The sequence below is a fragment of the Somniosus microcephalus genome, unplaced genomic scaffold (assembly GCF_052327205.1).
Source record: "Somniosus microcephalus isolate GS21.2 unplaced genomic scaffold, FLI_Smic_1.0 unresolved_chr9, whole genome shotgun sequence".
Taxonomy (NCBI): Eukaryota; Metazoa; Chordata; class Chondrichthyes; order Squaliformes; family Somniosidae; genus Somniosus; species Somniosus microcephalus.
The window spans coordinates 30634409-30650539 of NW_028225187.1; the positions used below are offsets into that span (position 1 = coordinate 30634409).

At 42.0% G+C, this 16131-nt stretch overlaps 2 protein-coding genes across 2 annotated transcripts in view; one reads left to right on the forward strand and one right to left on the reverse strand.

Moving 5' to 3' along the window:
- The window catches only part of LOC147084992 (Fc receptor-like protein 3), a 405119-nt gene that overhangs the window by 320553 nt on the left and 68435 nt on the right, over nucleotides 1-16131 (forward strand). The gene's annotated exons all lie outside the window — the stretch shown is intronic.
- The window catches only part of LOC147085001 (Fc receptor-like protein 2), a 33123-nt gene that overhangs the window by 11963 nt on the left and 5029 nt on the right, over nucleotides 1-16131 (reverse strand). The window contains exons 2-8 of the mRNA XM_085979316.1: nucleotides 12402-12659; nucleotides 7030-7308; nucleotides 5567-5845; nucleotides 4644-4931; nucleotides 3209-3511; nucleotides 1383-1484; nucleotides 831-861 (exon numbers count right to left, since the gene is read on the reverse strand). Coding sequence (XP_085835442.1) covers nucleotides 831-861; nucleotides 1383-1484; nucleotides 3209-3511; nucleotides 4644-4931; nucleotides 5567-5845; nucleotides 7030-7308; nucleotides 12402-12659 — 1540 coding nt within the window. The remainder of the gene's footprint in view (nucleotides 1-830; nucleotides 862-1382; nucleotides 1485-3208; nucleotides 3512-4643; nucleotides 4932-5566; nucleotides 5846-7029; nucleotides 7309-12401; nucleotides 12660-16131) is intronic.

A 16131-nucleotide genomic window follows, 5' to 3' on the forward strand; every position in this document is an offset into this window, starting at 1 on the left:
TACCACAAATTGACAGTTGGGGACACCACGGATAACCACGTTCCAGTTTCTAAAACATCCCTCCAACACCACCCTCTGCTTCCTGTCACTGAACCAATTCCTGATCCATACCGCCACCTTCTCCTTAATTCCATGGGCTTCCAGCTTATAAATAAGTCTGCCAATCTCAGCCCCTCAACTCTCAATTTGTGATCCATGGATGTGGCAGCTCTAGGCTCGATTACTGCAATGCCTTCCTGACTGTGCTCCAAACCCCGCCATCCACAAACTCCAACTAATCCTAACGCCCCTCTCCCAATCTAATTCCTACTCACCATGGTGTCCATCTAGCTAGCCAAATGCCTTCCGAAATTCCACATATAACATCTACTAAACTGCCTTGACCAAGTTTCTCTGTTACCTCATCAAATAATTTAATCAAGTTAGTGTGACACTATTTGCCATTAACCAATCCATGCTTTTTTGACTAAACTGTAACATTCCTAATAAAAGTTTATTTTCTCCCTAATAATGGATTCCAATAACTTCACCACATTCGATGTTAGGCTGACTGGATCCTTCATGAAGGAAAAACGGAAATAAAAGTTTATTTTAGCTCTTGAAAACTGTAACAAGCTCAAGTGGACCTAGATCAGATACTACCAGGTGAAATTCGAATTGGGTGGGGAGGCAAAACTAGCGTAATAGCACCTGACACCATGATACGCCCGATACTTAGTTCTCTTTGGGGTGTATAGTTGGTGCCATCCCCGCACAAGAGGAATTTCACACCTTCCGTATATTTATAGATATAGTTACGACTGACTAATATAAATATTTTGCAGACTTACCCCTGCGCCTGTGAAACACTTGCGGAATTGCCTGGATGAAACAGGAAGAGACATACTTCAGCAAGCTGTGCATTCAATATTGCACTCTTACTGCCTAGAGATGGTTTGGATTTCCTTAAGTTATCTCCAAGCAGCAAACATTTTCATTGATTATTAATTATAAACTGTTACAACCGTGCATTTATATCAATCATTTAATAAAACAGAGTCCAAATGCACAATGAACGTACAGAAACCTTTAAGATATTACCAGCCATTTCAAATCCGCCTTCAGATTTCACATTGTCTTACTAACCATGTGACATTTGTTGTTCTCTACCTCGCCCAGGTGCAGACCTTTTCAGGATGGAATAAGGAGGAAAATATCCTCAAACCAGCAAGCTGAGTTCATGATCCGAACTCATTCTTGTAAAGAACTCTTCCCTCTCCTGCCCACACTGTGCGTCTCCCTCTCAAATCATTCAGCTACATTTCGAATGCTGCATCTGAATATGGAGTGGATTGAATCCGGTTACGACCTGTATAGCCAATCAACTGTAAGACATTACTCACCTTGTTTCTTCTTCTGAAGTTTGAAGAAAACCATTGCAATCAGGGCAGCAGTCAGAAGAAGTGGAACAACATTTGCTGTGATCGCGGTTGTGTGACTTTGTGCTGTAATCAAACAGACATATTCGAAGAATCACATATTATCGTTGCAAGCATTACAAATTCAACCTTGCACGCATTACAAATTCAACCTTGCACAATATGCAGGATTAAAATTACTTTTAAAATCTGAACAAAATGGATTTCCTTTCTACCAATCTGCGCCCCTCAACCTTCAAATTCTGATGCATGGATGTGCCAGCTCTAGGCTCGATTGCTACATTGCCTTCCTGTCTGGGCTCCTAACCCCGCCATCCACAAACTCCAACTAATCCAAACGTCCCTGTCGCAAGCTATTTCCTACTCGCCATTGAGTCCATCCAGCTCACTGTCCTCGGGCATAGATTCAAGGTAAGGGGCAGGAGGTTTAGAGGGGATTTGAGGGAAAACTTTTTTACCCAGAGGGTGGTTGGAATCTGGAACTCACTGCCTGAAAGGGTGGTAGAGGCAGGAACCCTCACAACATTCAAGAAGCATTTGGATGAGCACTTGAAATGCCATAGCATACAAGGCTACGGACCAAATGCTGGAAAATGTGATTAGATTAGATAGGGCTTGATTGCCGGTGCGGACGCGATGGGCCGAAAGACCTCTTTCTGTGCTGTATAACTCTATGACTCTATGACTCTAACATAACAAATTTAAAAACCTGGTCCCCGTGTTCACTATATTTCTGAACAAATCTCCCCCAATTTTATCTCTAACTTTACAGTCTTCAGTCAATTGATTTGCGGCCGATTGGACATATGCACTTGATCTGTCACACCATTAGTGAAACCGCATTGGGTGTATGCTCCTGAAGCAGCTCATTAATCCCATTTCCATCTCTACTACATCCTGCTTCAAACATCTTCACAGGACCTATAAATGCAGCCAGGTTTTTTGTCAATACCCCCAAACTCTCTCTCTCGCTTTCTAACCATGATTTCAAGTTTTGAATCGCCCGTGGGAAAGTCTGCTCTTTTATTCCACAGCCTTTTTTCCCTTATTAAGTTAAAATTCTTAACCAGAAACAATACAGATAGGTTTTCACCTAAGGTACGATGCGTCCTTTATGAGGTAGCAATCACGCGAATTCAATCTACTGTTAACTTTGCTGAAAGAAAAGTAATTCATAAAATCAGATCCAGCACAAGGAATCTGCTACCTGACGCCGTCCACAAACTACAACTTAACCAGACGTCGCTGTCCCACACCAATTCCTTCTCCCCATTTTTTCCATCTAGCTTCCCGTCATCATGTTCACTATATTTCTTACAAACCTCCTTCAATTTTATCTCCATCCTTAGTGCCCTCAGTCAATTGATTTGTGGCCTATTGGGCGTATACGCTTCCTTTGTCAGGCAATTGGTGTAAGTGCTTTGGCTCTACTCTCCTAAAACATCTTTACTACAGCCTGCTTCAAGCATCCTCACAAGAACCATATTTGCCGCCAGGTTTTTGCTCCCCTCCCAATATTCCCCTCTCTGTTGCTTTATGACCATGGCTCTGCTTTGTATCCTTATCGATTGCAACTTCAAAAGCGCCCTTGTGAAATTTTTCTAGTTTATTTCAGAACGATTTTCAACTCGTTAAGTTCAATTACCAAATCCGAAACTTTACTTATAAATTTTCACCTGAGGTGCGATGTGTCCTTTATGAGGTATAAAGCATGTGAGTTCAATATACTCTTTGCTCTGCTGAAAGAAAAGTAATTCATAAAATCAGATCAAGCAGAATGAATCTGTTACCTTGTACCGTGACATCGATGTAATTGCTGGTTGTGTTAAATATCCGTCCATAGGTCCCTCTGTTGGTCGCTACAAAGTGATAGCGCCCTCCATGGCCTGTCTGGAATGAATTGATAATGAGTTCACTCCCGTCCCTGCTTAAGTGATACGATTCGCTGTTGTTTTCTAACTGTTGGTTGTTCAGGTACCAGAGGAAAAGCGGTGCAGTGCCTGTCTTCACCAAGCACTGGAGAACGAGACGGTCCCCTGCTGAAATCTCAGATTTGTTGGTATTGGAAGTGAGAGAAGCACCAGCTACAGGAACTAGAGTAAAGCGAATAAGATTGAAGAAGTAGCGTATTAATTCTGCAAGTTACAATTCAAAACTGAAACCTAGATTAAATCAGCTAAATAAACTGGTGCAAGAATTGCTGATCAGCTGCAAATGCATTGGTGAAAATATTTAGTTCAGATTTGCCTTTGTGCTGTACCATCAGTGATATTAAATGTTAGTTCTAACTAAAGTTTCAGCACATAACTCCAAAGAGTAGGTTTTCATCCAAAATTTAAAGTCTTCAAAAGGATGCTCTATCAAGTGGGGAATATAACAGGTGGATGTTGATATGCCGCCATTTTCGCGCTACAAAACAAGATGATTTTTTTTCCGGTAGGTTCGTTAGTGCACTAAAACATTCATGTGCAGATTTCCTCTGTCACCCCCTTCAATGTGGTGGTGACAATGAGCCAATCCTAAACCTTGGGCTGAGTTTCAATCGGAACAGCACGGGGGGTATTTTGAATTTTGCAAGATTGTGTAAAATGCAGAATGTGGAATTAACTGCCAGTCATGCACCACAGCCGGGTTCCCTTCTCATTGAAGACAATGGAAGGAAACATATGGCGGGGGTTATAATGGGTGGACACTTCGACATGACCCATGCTTCACCTTCACCTATATTTACAATGACCCCCTTCAGAGCCATTCCTAACTTGGACGTGAAGCCTGAGTGCGCCACTGCTGCCAATCTTCTAATAATATAGGGGTGGAACCTATATTGTCCAATTGAACATGAAATATATTAGCAACAACTGTCGATAAATGATGGTCTAAAATGTATAGCCCAGTAATCACTGTCTATGGCATTAAGCTTTGTAGCATTAACATATCTGTATAACTTCCCTCAATTTGTCACTTAAACAGAGCGATCGGCTTCTTTAAACCTATAAATAACTCTTGCAGTTTATAGATCAATACTTTAAGCGGTCGGATGACATTCCTTGGTTTTTTTGCAGTTCACTTGATTAATGTAAATGGCACAGGGCATTACTTCACACAGATGGATGTCGAAGGAGATGTTGCACCATCCAAGCTTACGTTAGATGCAGTATTTCCCGGGCTGAACTGTCTTTAAGTCGCTTGTTTAGTTCTGCCACAGGGGTACATATAATAGCTCACCTATCACTGTAACTGCGATGAATTTGCTAATTAGAGGAGGTTCTGTTGCCTCGTTTGATACCCTGCAACTGTAATATCCTTGGGTGCTTCTGTTGACTTTACCCATTTGGTAAGTAATTTTGTTTAGGTCGGACTCTTCTCGGAAGAGTTCTTCATTCGGGTCTTTGCAGAAAATGTATGTAATCGGGGTAGAACCGTTGAACACTGAGCAGGTTAACGACGCTGTGTCTCCTTCCATTAACTCTTTACCAGGGCTGATTGCCAGATCCGGTTTGGACACTGGGATTCCTGTAAATATAAACACTTCTTCAATACATTGCGTTGGTAGAATTTGTAGTGTGGCTTGCAACGTGAAATAGGGCTCTAAGCATAAGAAACAGACACGTCATTCCGGTTACCACATCAATATTGGGCGCCTGTCTCCCTCTCCTATTTTGGCAGGGGGTGGAATTAATACAGGAAAGCCTGATCCTGGAACTACAATGATTACTATTGCAATCCACTTGTGGCCAGCCTTCTATCTCTGGCCTGTTCCTGATTCCTAGTAAACCTGCTAGTCAAAGGCAGTAACTCTGCGCTATTCCAGTCGCACAAACACTTCTCTACCTAAATGCAATGGTATCTAACTCCACCGCCCCTCCTGACAAATCATTCTATGTTCCAGCACTCGGCTACGTAAAGAACGTTCTTCTAAGCTCTTCAAAATGGAAGGCACACAATTATACACAGTAATGTGGCCTGACGAACGTGCTGTAGAAGCATACTATTATTTCATTTCTCTTGCATTTATTTAGCTAATTATATATTCAATGCGTGTGACCATATAGGTAAGGTGCGTACTTGACCCAGAAATCGCCTTGTGAGGATTTGGAGGGTATTTTGTGGTTGAAAGATGATAAACAGTTGCAGTAAGTTGTACTCACGCCTGACTGAAACAGAAACCTCATTACTCAGTTTCGTCACCTCACTGTTCAAAGTGGTTGCTTCACATCGGTAAATCCCCGAATCTTCGGGCCGAGATGTCTCCTTGATGTAATAGTTGTGGTCTGCCCCTGAATTGAGAGCTTGTCCATCTTTGTAAAATCTGTATCTCAAAGAAGAACTGGAGCGAAATATGTCAACCAAACAGGCGAGGATTATCTGTTGGCCGTCATATAATTGAGCTTCAGACTCAGCCCTCAGTATAGGCTTGGAGAAGACCTCTATAAAATAGAACAAAATATGGATTTGAAAAGTTCCACGTCTGTCACTGACTTAACAATTTAGTTTTTTGTGCAGCACATGTTAATGATCAAAACAATGACTGGAAGGCATATCTTGCGGGTCCAGTGAGTTTAGCCCACCACACTCCAATGTGCCTCTCATCCAGAATTTGAACTCTGTTCTCCGACCAGACGATCCTTTACGATTTAGCCTTAAAAATAGTGAAGTTTCCATCATCATTGTTGCAGCACCTGCAAATTTTGGGACACTCATGTTAAACGGTCAGCTACTGACAATACAATTCTTCTGCAATCCCCTGCCGACACAGGATCGAGAACTCCCAGCTTTTTTTCCAGATTGCATGCACTTTTGAAAATGGAAAGGTAGAGATGTGATTGGCACGATTTCTCAGAATGAAGGGGAACGTGAAGCAACAGAGCCTCAGACTTCAGTAGCCGAAGAAGTTTTGCCTCCCCCTCTACTGAAATTGGACGGGGCGCCCCGAAATTTAACTTTGAGCAGGGTGCAAAACAGGTGATAGCTGATTGGTGACCCTTAATATACAGAGGCCAATTTCAATTCCATTGTCTGCCGATCCAATTTTACCCCCTCAAAGTTAAATATTACCCCCAAGTTTTAATCTATATATGAGTTCCGGGACTAGTAAGTGGTAAAGAATTGTCTGAACAAACACCCTGCCGTTCCTGCCCAGGTTCTGTTTGGTGCTGATTCAGCCAGACAGAAACAGAGGAGGTAAATTTACCACGGGGCCATGGGGTAAAATGCGCGGTATCAAAACTTGCACCAATTGTACACCACGCACGATTAACCTGTCCATTGAAGTTGATGTGAGTCAAACTGGCGGGACATTTAATGGGAGGTAAATTCAATATCGCCCATTCCACAGTATTGCAGGGAGCTAATATTACCCAATGGGAGTGGGCACTGGTCCTCAAACGTTGCAGCTCTTACAAGTGCCCAATTCAGCAAATGTAACGATTGTATAAGAACTAGATGGCCCTATGATTAAAATTGATGTCATTCAAAATTGCTTTGTTGCATGATAATCTTGTTGGTAAGTCCTTTACTAAACTGGATTGCTCCCATATGTTAATTTAACTATGACACCCTGAAGAATTCTTTAAATCAAAGGTAATCAATAATTACAGCTGGCTGTAATTACCTTTAACCGCAATGTAAACCTCATCACTCTTCTTTTTCACACTGCGGTAGAAAGCGTTTGCTTCACACAGGTAAGTCCCCGAGTCCTTCAACATTGCTGCCAGAATGCTTTTATATTTGTAATATGAATTCAAGTTCAGAGCGTTGCCATTTTTGTAAATTGTGTATTGAAGCCCAATATTGTCCGGCATTGTTTCAATAAAACAGCTGAATTCTAAGTGCTGTCCCTCAAATATTTCAACTGCAGGCTCAGCCCTCAGTTTAGGTTTGGAGAAGTGTTCTGTGGAAACAGAATCTGGATTGACAGGTAACAGGTCCTATCACAGATTTAAACAAATAGCAGAGATGAATAATAACAGCAAGGCAATATCGAGAATGGCCACGAGGGGCGTCTATACTTAATGGTAACCAGTAGCTGTATTGTGGAACACTGGAGCAGGCAGCGTTACTTTATTGGTATCGCTGCTTTGTTTGCGGACAACTTAATCTGCTTAATTTATTCTGCTGATACAGGACATCCACGCTGGGCAAGACTTAGGGGAACATAAGAACATAAGAAATAAGTGCAAGAGTAGGCCATATGGTCCCTCGAGCCTGCTCCGCAATTCAAGATGATCATGGCTGATCATCGACGTCAACTCCACTTTCCCGCCCGATCTCCATTTCCCCTAATTCCCCGAGATTCAAAAAACTATCTAGCTCAGCCTTGAATATATTCAAAGACTCAGCATGCACAGCGCTCTGGGGCATAGAATTCCAAAGAATCACTCCCCTCTGAGTGAAGAAATTTCTCCTCGTCTCTGTTTTCAATGACCTACTCCTTATCCTGAGACTATGCCACCTATTCTTTTGACATTCCAGCAAGGGGAAACAAACTCTTAGCATCTACCCCGTCAATTCCCTTCAGAATATTGTATATTTCAATGAGATCAACTCTCATTCTTCTAAACTCCAGAGATTCTGCACAATCTCTCATCATAGGACAGCCCTCCCATCCCAGGAATCAATATAGTGCTGCTTTGTTGCACTGCCTCCAAGGCAGGTATATCCTTCCTTAGATAAGGAAAACAAAACTGTGCACATTAATCCAGGTGTGGTCCCACCAAGGGCCTGTACAATTGTAGCAAGACTTCCTTACTGTTATACTCCATCCCCATTGCAATAAAGGCTAACATGCCATTTGCCTTCCTTATTGCTTGCTGTACCTGTATGCTAGCTTTCTGTTTTTCTTGCACGAGGACACCCAAATCTCTCTGAACACCAACATTTGAAAGTTTTGCAGCATTTAAAATATATTCTGCTTTTCTATTCTTCCTACCAACGTGAATAGCCTCACATTTCCCTACATTATACGCCATCTGCCACCTTACTGCCCACTCACTTAGTCTATCTGTATCCCTTTGCAGACTCGTTGTGTTCTCCTCACAGCTTACTGTCCCACCTAGTTTTGTACTTCAGCAAATTTGGATATATTACATTCGGTCCCTTCATCTAGTTCATTAATATAAATTTTAAAGAACTGAGGCAAGAGCACTGATCATTGTGGCACCCCATTAGTTACAGTCTGCCAAATTGAAAAAGATCCATTTATTTCTACTCTCTGTTTATTGTGTGTTACCCAACCTTGATCCTTGTGAGCCCTAATCTTGTGTGATAACTTTTTATGTGAAACCTTATTGAATGCCTTTTGGAAATCCAAATGTGCTACTTTAACTCGTACCCCTGTATCTACACTGCTTCTTGCGTCCTAAAAAAAAGCTGTAATATATTTGTCAAACACGAGTTCTCTTGCATAAAACCATGTTGACTCTGCCTAATTATGTTATGATTTTCTAAGTGCCCTGCTACCACTTCCTTAACAATGGTTTCAAGCTCTTTCCCGACGACTGATATCAGGCTAGCTCGCCTGTAGTTCCCTGCTTTTCTCTCCCACCTTTCTTGAATAGCGGTGTTACCTTTGCGACCTTCCAATCCGCTGGGTCCATCCTAGAATCTAGCGAATTTTGGAAGATCAAAACCAATGCTTCCACTATCTCATCAACCACCTCCAAGAGTCTAGGCCGCCAGGTCCAGGGGAACATTAGTTGCTCTAGTACTTTTTCTCTAATTATATTAATTATATTAATTCCTCGCCCTCATTAGAAACCTGGTTCTCCACCATTTCTGGTAGGCTTTTTGTTTATTTTACACTGAAGACAGATACAAAATATTTGTTTAATACTTCTGCCAGTTCCTTATTCGCCATAATAATTCCTCCTGTCAGCCTCTAAGGGAACAACGTTAACTTTTGCTACTCTCTTCCTTTTTAAATACTTGTAGAAGCTATTACAATCTGCCTTCATATTTCTTGCTAGTTTTCTTTCAGATTCTATTTTTTTCCCTTTTTATCAATTTTTCGGTCAACCATTGCTGGCTTCTGAAACTCTCACAATCCTCAGGCTTACTATTATTCTTTGCAACGTTATATCCTTAACTTCTTCTGTTAGGCACGGCTGGATCGCTTTTCTCATGGGGTTTTTGTTTCTCAATGGAATGTATTATTGCTGAGAATTACGAGATATTTCTTTTAATGCTAGCCACTGCTTATCTGCAGCTCTATTCTATTTTTATAATAACCTACCTTAGCCAACTCACCCCTCATACCTATATAACTGGCATTATTTAAGGATAAGACTCTAGCTTCGACCTTAGGCAAGTCACTCTCAAAATTAACGTGAAATTCTATCATTTTATAATCACTCTGCCCCAGAGGATCCTTTACTATGAAGTTGCTAATTAACCCTGTCTCATTACACAATACAAGATCTGAAATAGCCTATTCTCTTGTTGGTTCCATGACATATTGTTCTAGGAAACAGTCCCGAATGCATTCCATAAACTCGTCCTCCAGACTAGCTTTGCCAATATGATTTGTCCTGTCTATATGAAGATGAAATTCACCCAAAATTATTGCTTTACCTTTGCTGCAATTCCTATTATTTCTGATTAATATTCTGTCCAACGGTATAGCTACTGTTAGGGGGCCTATATACTACTCCTCCCAGTGTTTTCTGCCCCTCGTTATTCCTTATCTCCACCCATACTGATTTTACTTCCTGATCTTTCGAGCCGAGATCCTTTTTCGCTAACGTCCTTATGTCATCCTTTATTATCAGGGCTACGTACCCTCCTTTTCCATTCTGCCTGTCTTATTCGAAACGTCATGTACCCTAAAACAATTAGTTCCAAACTTAGCTACCTTGCAATCATTTCTCTGTAATTGCTATAAGATTACGCTGATTTATCTCTATTTGTGCCACTAGTTCATCTATCTACTTACAAATGCTTCGCGCATTCAGATAAAGAACCTAACATTTAATCTTCGTACCATTATTCTCTGCTTTGTCCTTATTCTATGCTGCACTACTAACATTAAACTATTTGTCCCGTCCTGTCACATTCTGCTTATTTTTACCCAATTCACGACACTGCTCTATTGCCTTGACCTTTCTCTTTAGATTTCTAAATTTACCCTCACCTGACCACTCCCCCCCTCATTTTTTGTTTAATGCCCTATCCACAGCCCTAGATATTCGATTCGCCAGGATGCTGATCCCAGCCTGGCTTAAGTGGAGCCCCTCCCGAGGGAACAGCTCCCTCTTTCACCAGTACTGGTGCCATTGCCTCATGAATTGAAAAACGCTTTTTCCCAAACCACTCTTTGAGATTTGCATTAAACTCTCTGAAGGAATTTCAAGAAGGAATCCTTCAAGAGATGTTTCTTCTTTTAGCCATTCCCTGCTGTTTCTCACAATCGACTATGACCAGGGTGAACTTCACAAATGTTCACAGTTACTTCGCCCTGTCACCACCCAGCCCCCAGCTCAGCATTCACCATCTGAAATTAAAGAGACTCCAACTTCTCACAGCTAGGGTGATGGATCGGTGACGACATAACGCAATCGCTGAGTCAAAAAGGACATCCAACGGGATATTCTCCCAGATTGTATTAGGATGCTGTGACGAAATCCAGCTCAACAACGTAAAGATAATAGCAAAAGACAGGGGAGAGGAAAACACTGCTACATTCTATCACTCCAACATATAGAAACATAGAAGATAGGAGTAGGAGAAGGCCATTCGGCCCCTCGAGCCTACTCCACCATTCAATGCGATCATGGCTGATCATCCAAATTCAGTACGCTGCCTTCTCCCCATATCCCTTGATCCCTTTAGCCTTAAGAAATATACCTAACTCCTTCTTGAATATAGTTAATGAATTGGCCTCAACTGCCTTTTGTGGTAGAGAATTCCACAGGTTCATCACTCTCTGGGTGCAGAAATTCCTTCTCATCTGTGTCCTAAATGGGTTACTCCTTATCCTTAGACTGCGACCCCTGGTTCTGGACTCCCCGGCCATCGGGAACATCAGTCCTGCATCTAGTCTGTCTCGTCCTGTTAGAATTTTATAAGTTTCAATGAGATCCCCTCTCGTTCTTCTGAACTCCATCAAGTATAAGCCCAATCGATCCAACATCTCCTCATACATCATTCCTGCCATCCCAGGTGTCAGCCTGCTGAACCTTCGCTGCACTCCCTCCATGGTAAGTACATCCTTCCTCAGATAAGGCGACCAAAACTGCACACAATACTCAAGGTGTGGTCTCACCAAGGCCCTGTACAACTGCAGCAAGACATCCTTGCTCCTTTACTCAAACCGTCTCGCTACGAAGGCCAACATGCCATTTCCCTTCTTAACCGCCTGTTGCACTTGCACGATTACCTTCAGCGACTGGTGCACAATGACACCCAGATCTCGTTGCACTTCCCCTTCTACCAATCTATTGCCATTCATTTAATAATCTCCCTTCTTGTTTTTGCCACCAAACTGGATAAACTCGCATTTATCCACATTATACTGCATCTGCCATACACCTGCCCAATCATCCAAACTGCCCAAATCATACTGGATTTGCTCGGCATCCTCCTCACAGCACACACGCCCACCCAGCTTTTTGTCGTCTGCAACTTGGAGATGTTACATCTAGTTCCCTCGTCTAGATCATTAAGTTCCATCAGCAGAGTCACCGCTGTTGTTCCTGGCACTCAAATGGACCTGCTCGTCCTTTTTGACGACTCCTCATCGTGCTTTTTGAGGAGAGAGTCAGGGTCATGCGCCAGTGTCGTGGGAGAAAACTCCCAACAGCATCTAGATTTGGCAGTCAGGTAAAGAGAGTAGTGCCGAATTCTCCTCTAAGGTGAGCGGGAGGAGAAAGAAATCTCCCAGCGCTGGCGTGGGAGGACATCCGCCCTGGGTGAAATATCAACTAAAGTAGCATGTTGTTAGATAAATATTGAAAAGGGATATCACAGATTGAAATATTGCTTACATACCGTGAACGAGAACAGGAACATTTCCAGATTTCTTATTGTGAAAAGTACAATGGTATGATCCGCTGTGCTTTGAACTATTGACTTTAATGCGATACACAGCTTCCTGATTATTCAACATCACTGAATGGATCCTACTGTTGTCTTTGTAAAATGTAAAGTCTTTAATCTGTGAATTGCGGTATTTGTACCGACAGGTCAAATTCAAAATATCTCCTTCCCAAATCATAAATGGGTCGATCCGTAATGTCACAGTGGCACCTAATGTTGGGAGCAAAGTTTTAGTTTATCATCAGCTTAACTCACTCTAAGTACTGCTTCGGAAGCAAACCGAATATATTCGACACGTTATATAACTTAGTTCATCTAATCGAGTTCCATTGTTTTTTTCATTATTCGCTTTTGTGGGATGTGGGCGTCTCTGGCAAGGCCAACATTTGTTGTCCATCCCTAATTGCCCTTGAGAATGTGGTCTTGAGCTGTCTTCTGGAACTGCTACAGCCCGCGTGGTGAAGGTACGCCAACAGTGCCTCCTACCCCAATCCCAACGCCAATCCAGTCTGGGACAAATAACAAACAGAAAGTAAGCAGTGGTCAGTTGGTGATAAATTTACCGATGGCAGCAACTGCTGTTTATTAATATTGTGCAGCGCTTCCCCACCAGTTGGCCCAGCTCTTGTTAGGTTGGAACTGTGTTGGTAACAGCTGTTAAATGTAAATTCATCCCCGATTTTTCGGGAACTAACTGACGACTGAAGATTTGACTTGTCACTGGAATTGGACAGTTAGCTGAGTGGGGACTAGATATTAACATCTAACTAACTTTCCAGGGTATTTTATAGTAGAAATCATTTCGTTTAGAATCATTTCTGTGAAGGGAAATGTCACCAATAAGGCCAGAGCTTCTGCAATTTATCATCATCTGTATTTTTCACTTACTATATAAGGAGAATACGACAGTAACTTACATTTACGCTACCCCATTAACTAAACAAAATATGACAAGCAGAAGCAAGAACATGCCAGTCAGCGTAATTTTTGTGAGGGCGCTGCCAAAGAATGGATTATTGCTGAGCAGGATGTTAAGGCTGCACACCTTCGCTATAACCTTAATAGAGTGACTGGGTTCGATTCAGAGTGGCTGCCAATAACGAAAAGTTTATATTGAAGGCGTAAGACAAAGAGTTCGTGTGGTTGCAAGTTCAGCCGAGGAGGTTGTAGCTCATGAAAGACACAGGGGTACTTTTCTGTCTTCTGCACCTGGGCTTTAACCCTCCCCGAAGCAGATCACGGAATAGAATGAGGTGGTTACAGAGATAATGGATACCTACATTTTGGAACGGGCCAATTTGACTGGAAGATACCAATGTAACACCACTATTCATGGCATAAGTGACAGACAAACCAGTGAGCTACTGGCCACTTAGCCTGACATCAATCGTCGGAAAAATGCTTGAACAGATTAATAAGAAATAGATAATAGGGCACTTAGAAAATCATAATATGATTCGGCAGTCAATATGGTTTTATGAAAGAGAAATCGTGTGTTTGACAGCTGTATTAGAGTGTTTGGGGATGTAACTACCAGAGTAGATAAAGGAGAACCAGTGAATGTTGAATATTAGGCTTTTCAAAAGGCATTCAATAAGCTGGCACACGAAAGGCTGTAACACAAGGTAAGGGTTCATGTGATATATTAACTAGCATAGAGGATTGATTTAAGGACATAAAACAGAGAGTATGGATATAAGGTTCATTTTCAGCTTGGAGCCTGTTAATGGTGGGGTGCTGCAAGTTCAGGGCTGGGGCCTCAGCTTTTTACAACTTTTATTAATGACTTAGATGAAGGGACCGAGTGTAATTAAACCAAGGTTGTTGACGATACAAAGCTAGGAGTTAAAGTAAGCTGTGAAACCGAAACTAACGATCCTCAAGGGATATGGACAGGTTACGTGACTGGGCAATAAGCTGGCATGTAGAGTTTAATGACAAGGAATTTGTGGTTATTCACTTTGGTAGGAGGAATAGAAAAACTGTATATTTTAAATGGTGATAAACCATTAAATGTAGGTGTTCAGAGGCATTTTGGTGCCCATGTTTGTGAAACACAGAAAGTTAACATGCTGGTGAATAAGTAATTAGGAAGGCAAATGGTATGTTGGCCTTTATTGCAAGGGGATTGCAGTACAAGAGTAAGGACGTCCTGCTGGAATTGTACAGGGCTTTGGTGAAACCAAACCTGGAATGCTGTGTACCGCTTTGGTCTCGTTCCTAAGGAAGCATATACCTGCCTTAGAAGGAATGCAACGAAGCTTCACTAGTTTGAGACCTGTGGTGAGAGGGTTGTCCTATGAGGAGAGATTAAGTAGAATGGGCCTATATTGTCTGGAGTTTAAAAGAATGAGAGGTGATCTCATTGAAATATATACGATTCGGAGAGTGATTGAAAGAGCAAGTTCTAAAAGGCTCTTTCCCCTGACTGGAGAATCTAGAATTGGCGTCAGAGTCTAAGGATAAGAGGTCAGCCATATCGGCCCGAGATGAGAAGGAATTTCTTCATTCAGAGGGTTGTGAAACATTTGAATTTCCTACCCCAGAAGGTTTTGGATGCAGAGCCTTTGAGCATATTCAAGGCTGAGATAGATAGATTTTTGGACTCAAGGGAATCAAGTGATATGTGGATAGGGCGGGAAAGTGGAGTTAAGTTTGAAGATCAGCCACAACCTTATTGAATGTCAGATCTCGCTCGAAAGACTGTATGGGCGACTCCCGTTCTTATTCCTTATGTTCTTAATTCAATTTCTGGAAACCGCAATTTAGGAAGGACGTGAAGGCTTTGGAGAGGGTACAGAAAAGATTTATGGGAATGGTTCCAGGGATGGTTCCACTTACTGGAAACGCTTTGGTTGTTCTCCTTAGAACAGAGATGGCTAAGAGTAGACCTAGTAGAGGAGTTTGAAATCATAAAGGTTTTAGATGGAGTAGTTAGAGAGACAATATTTCTAAATGCATTGGATCGTTAATCGGAGGGCACAAATTTAATCTAAATGGCAAAAAAAGAGGTAAAAAGAGAAATGTACTGCCTAATTTAGTGATGCAAACAGGTTCAACAGTAGGTTTCTAAGCGGAATTGGATAAATAATTGAAGGAGAGAAATTGCAGGGATATGGGGAAAGAGCGGGGGTTTGGGAATAACTGGATTGCTCTTCGAAACAGCCGGCGTACACTCGATGGACCGAACAGAGTCCTTCTGTGCTGTGTTACTCTATAATTCTATGTTTCTATAATCAGCAGCTAGAAGGGCTCCTGAACCTATGATCAGCAGGCGGGGATTTGTAAGGGGAATAACTTGAAATTAAATCACCATTTTACTTTATAAACTACACACAGATCATCATAAAGATTTTGTTGGTAGTTTATCTGCTACCGATCTCTACCACCAACTTTCTTCCAACGTCCTTTCCCTTGGGCCCCGACATGGCCAAAGGGATATCAAATGTGGCGCAAGGCCTGAACACATCGTCCTGACTCACATACATGCTTGTGCACTCAGATACAGACCGACTGATATGAGTTTGGGAATGCTGAAGAAATCGTCCAGCAGCATGTGGGTACGGAGATGAAATCTAAAGAGTTTCCATAGACATTTCCTGAGCGTTCCCAGGAGCAAAGTAACAGATAAATTCTCCTATCACATGGCATCACTCGAAGCCCTTACAGCTAACGGAGTGTG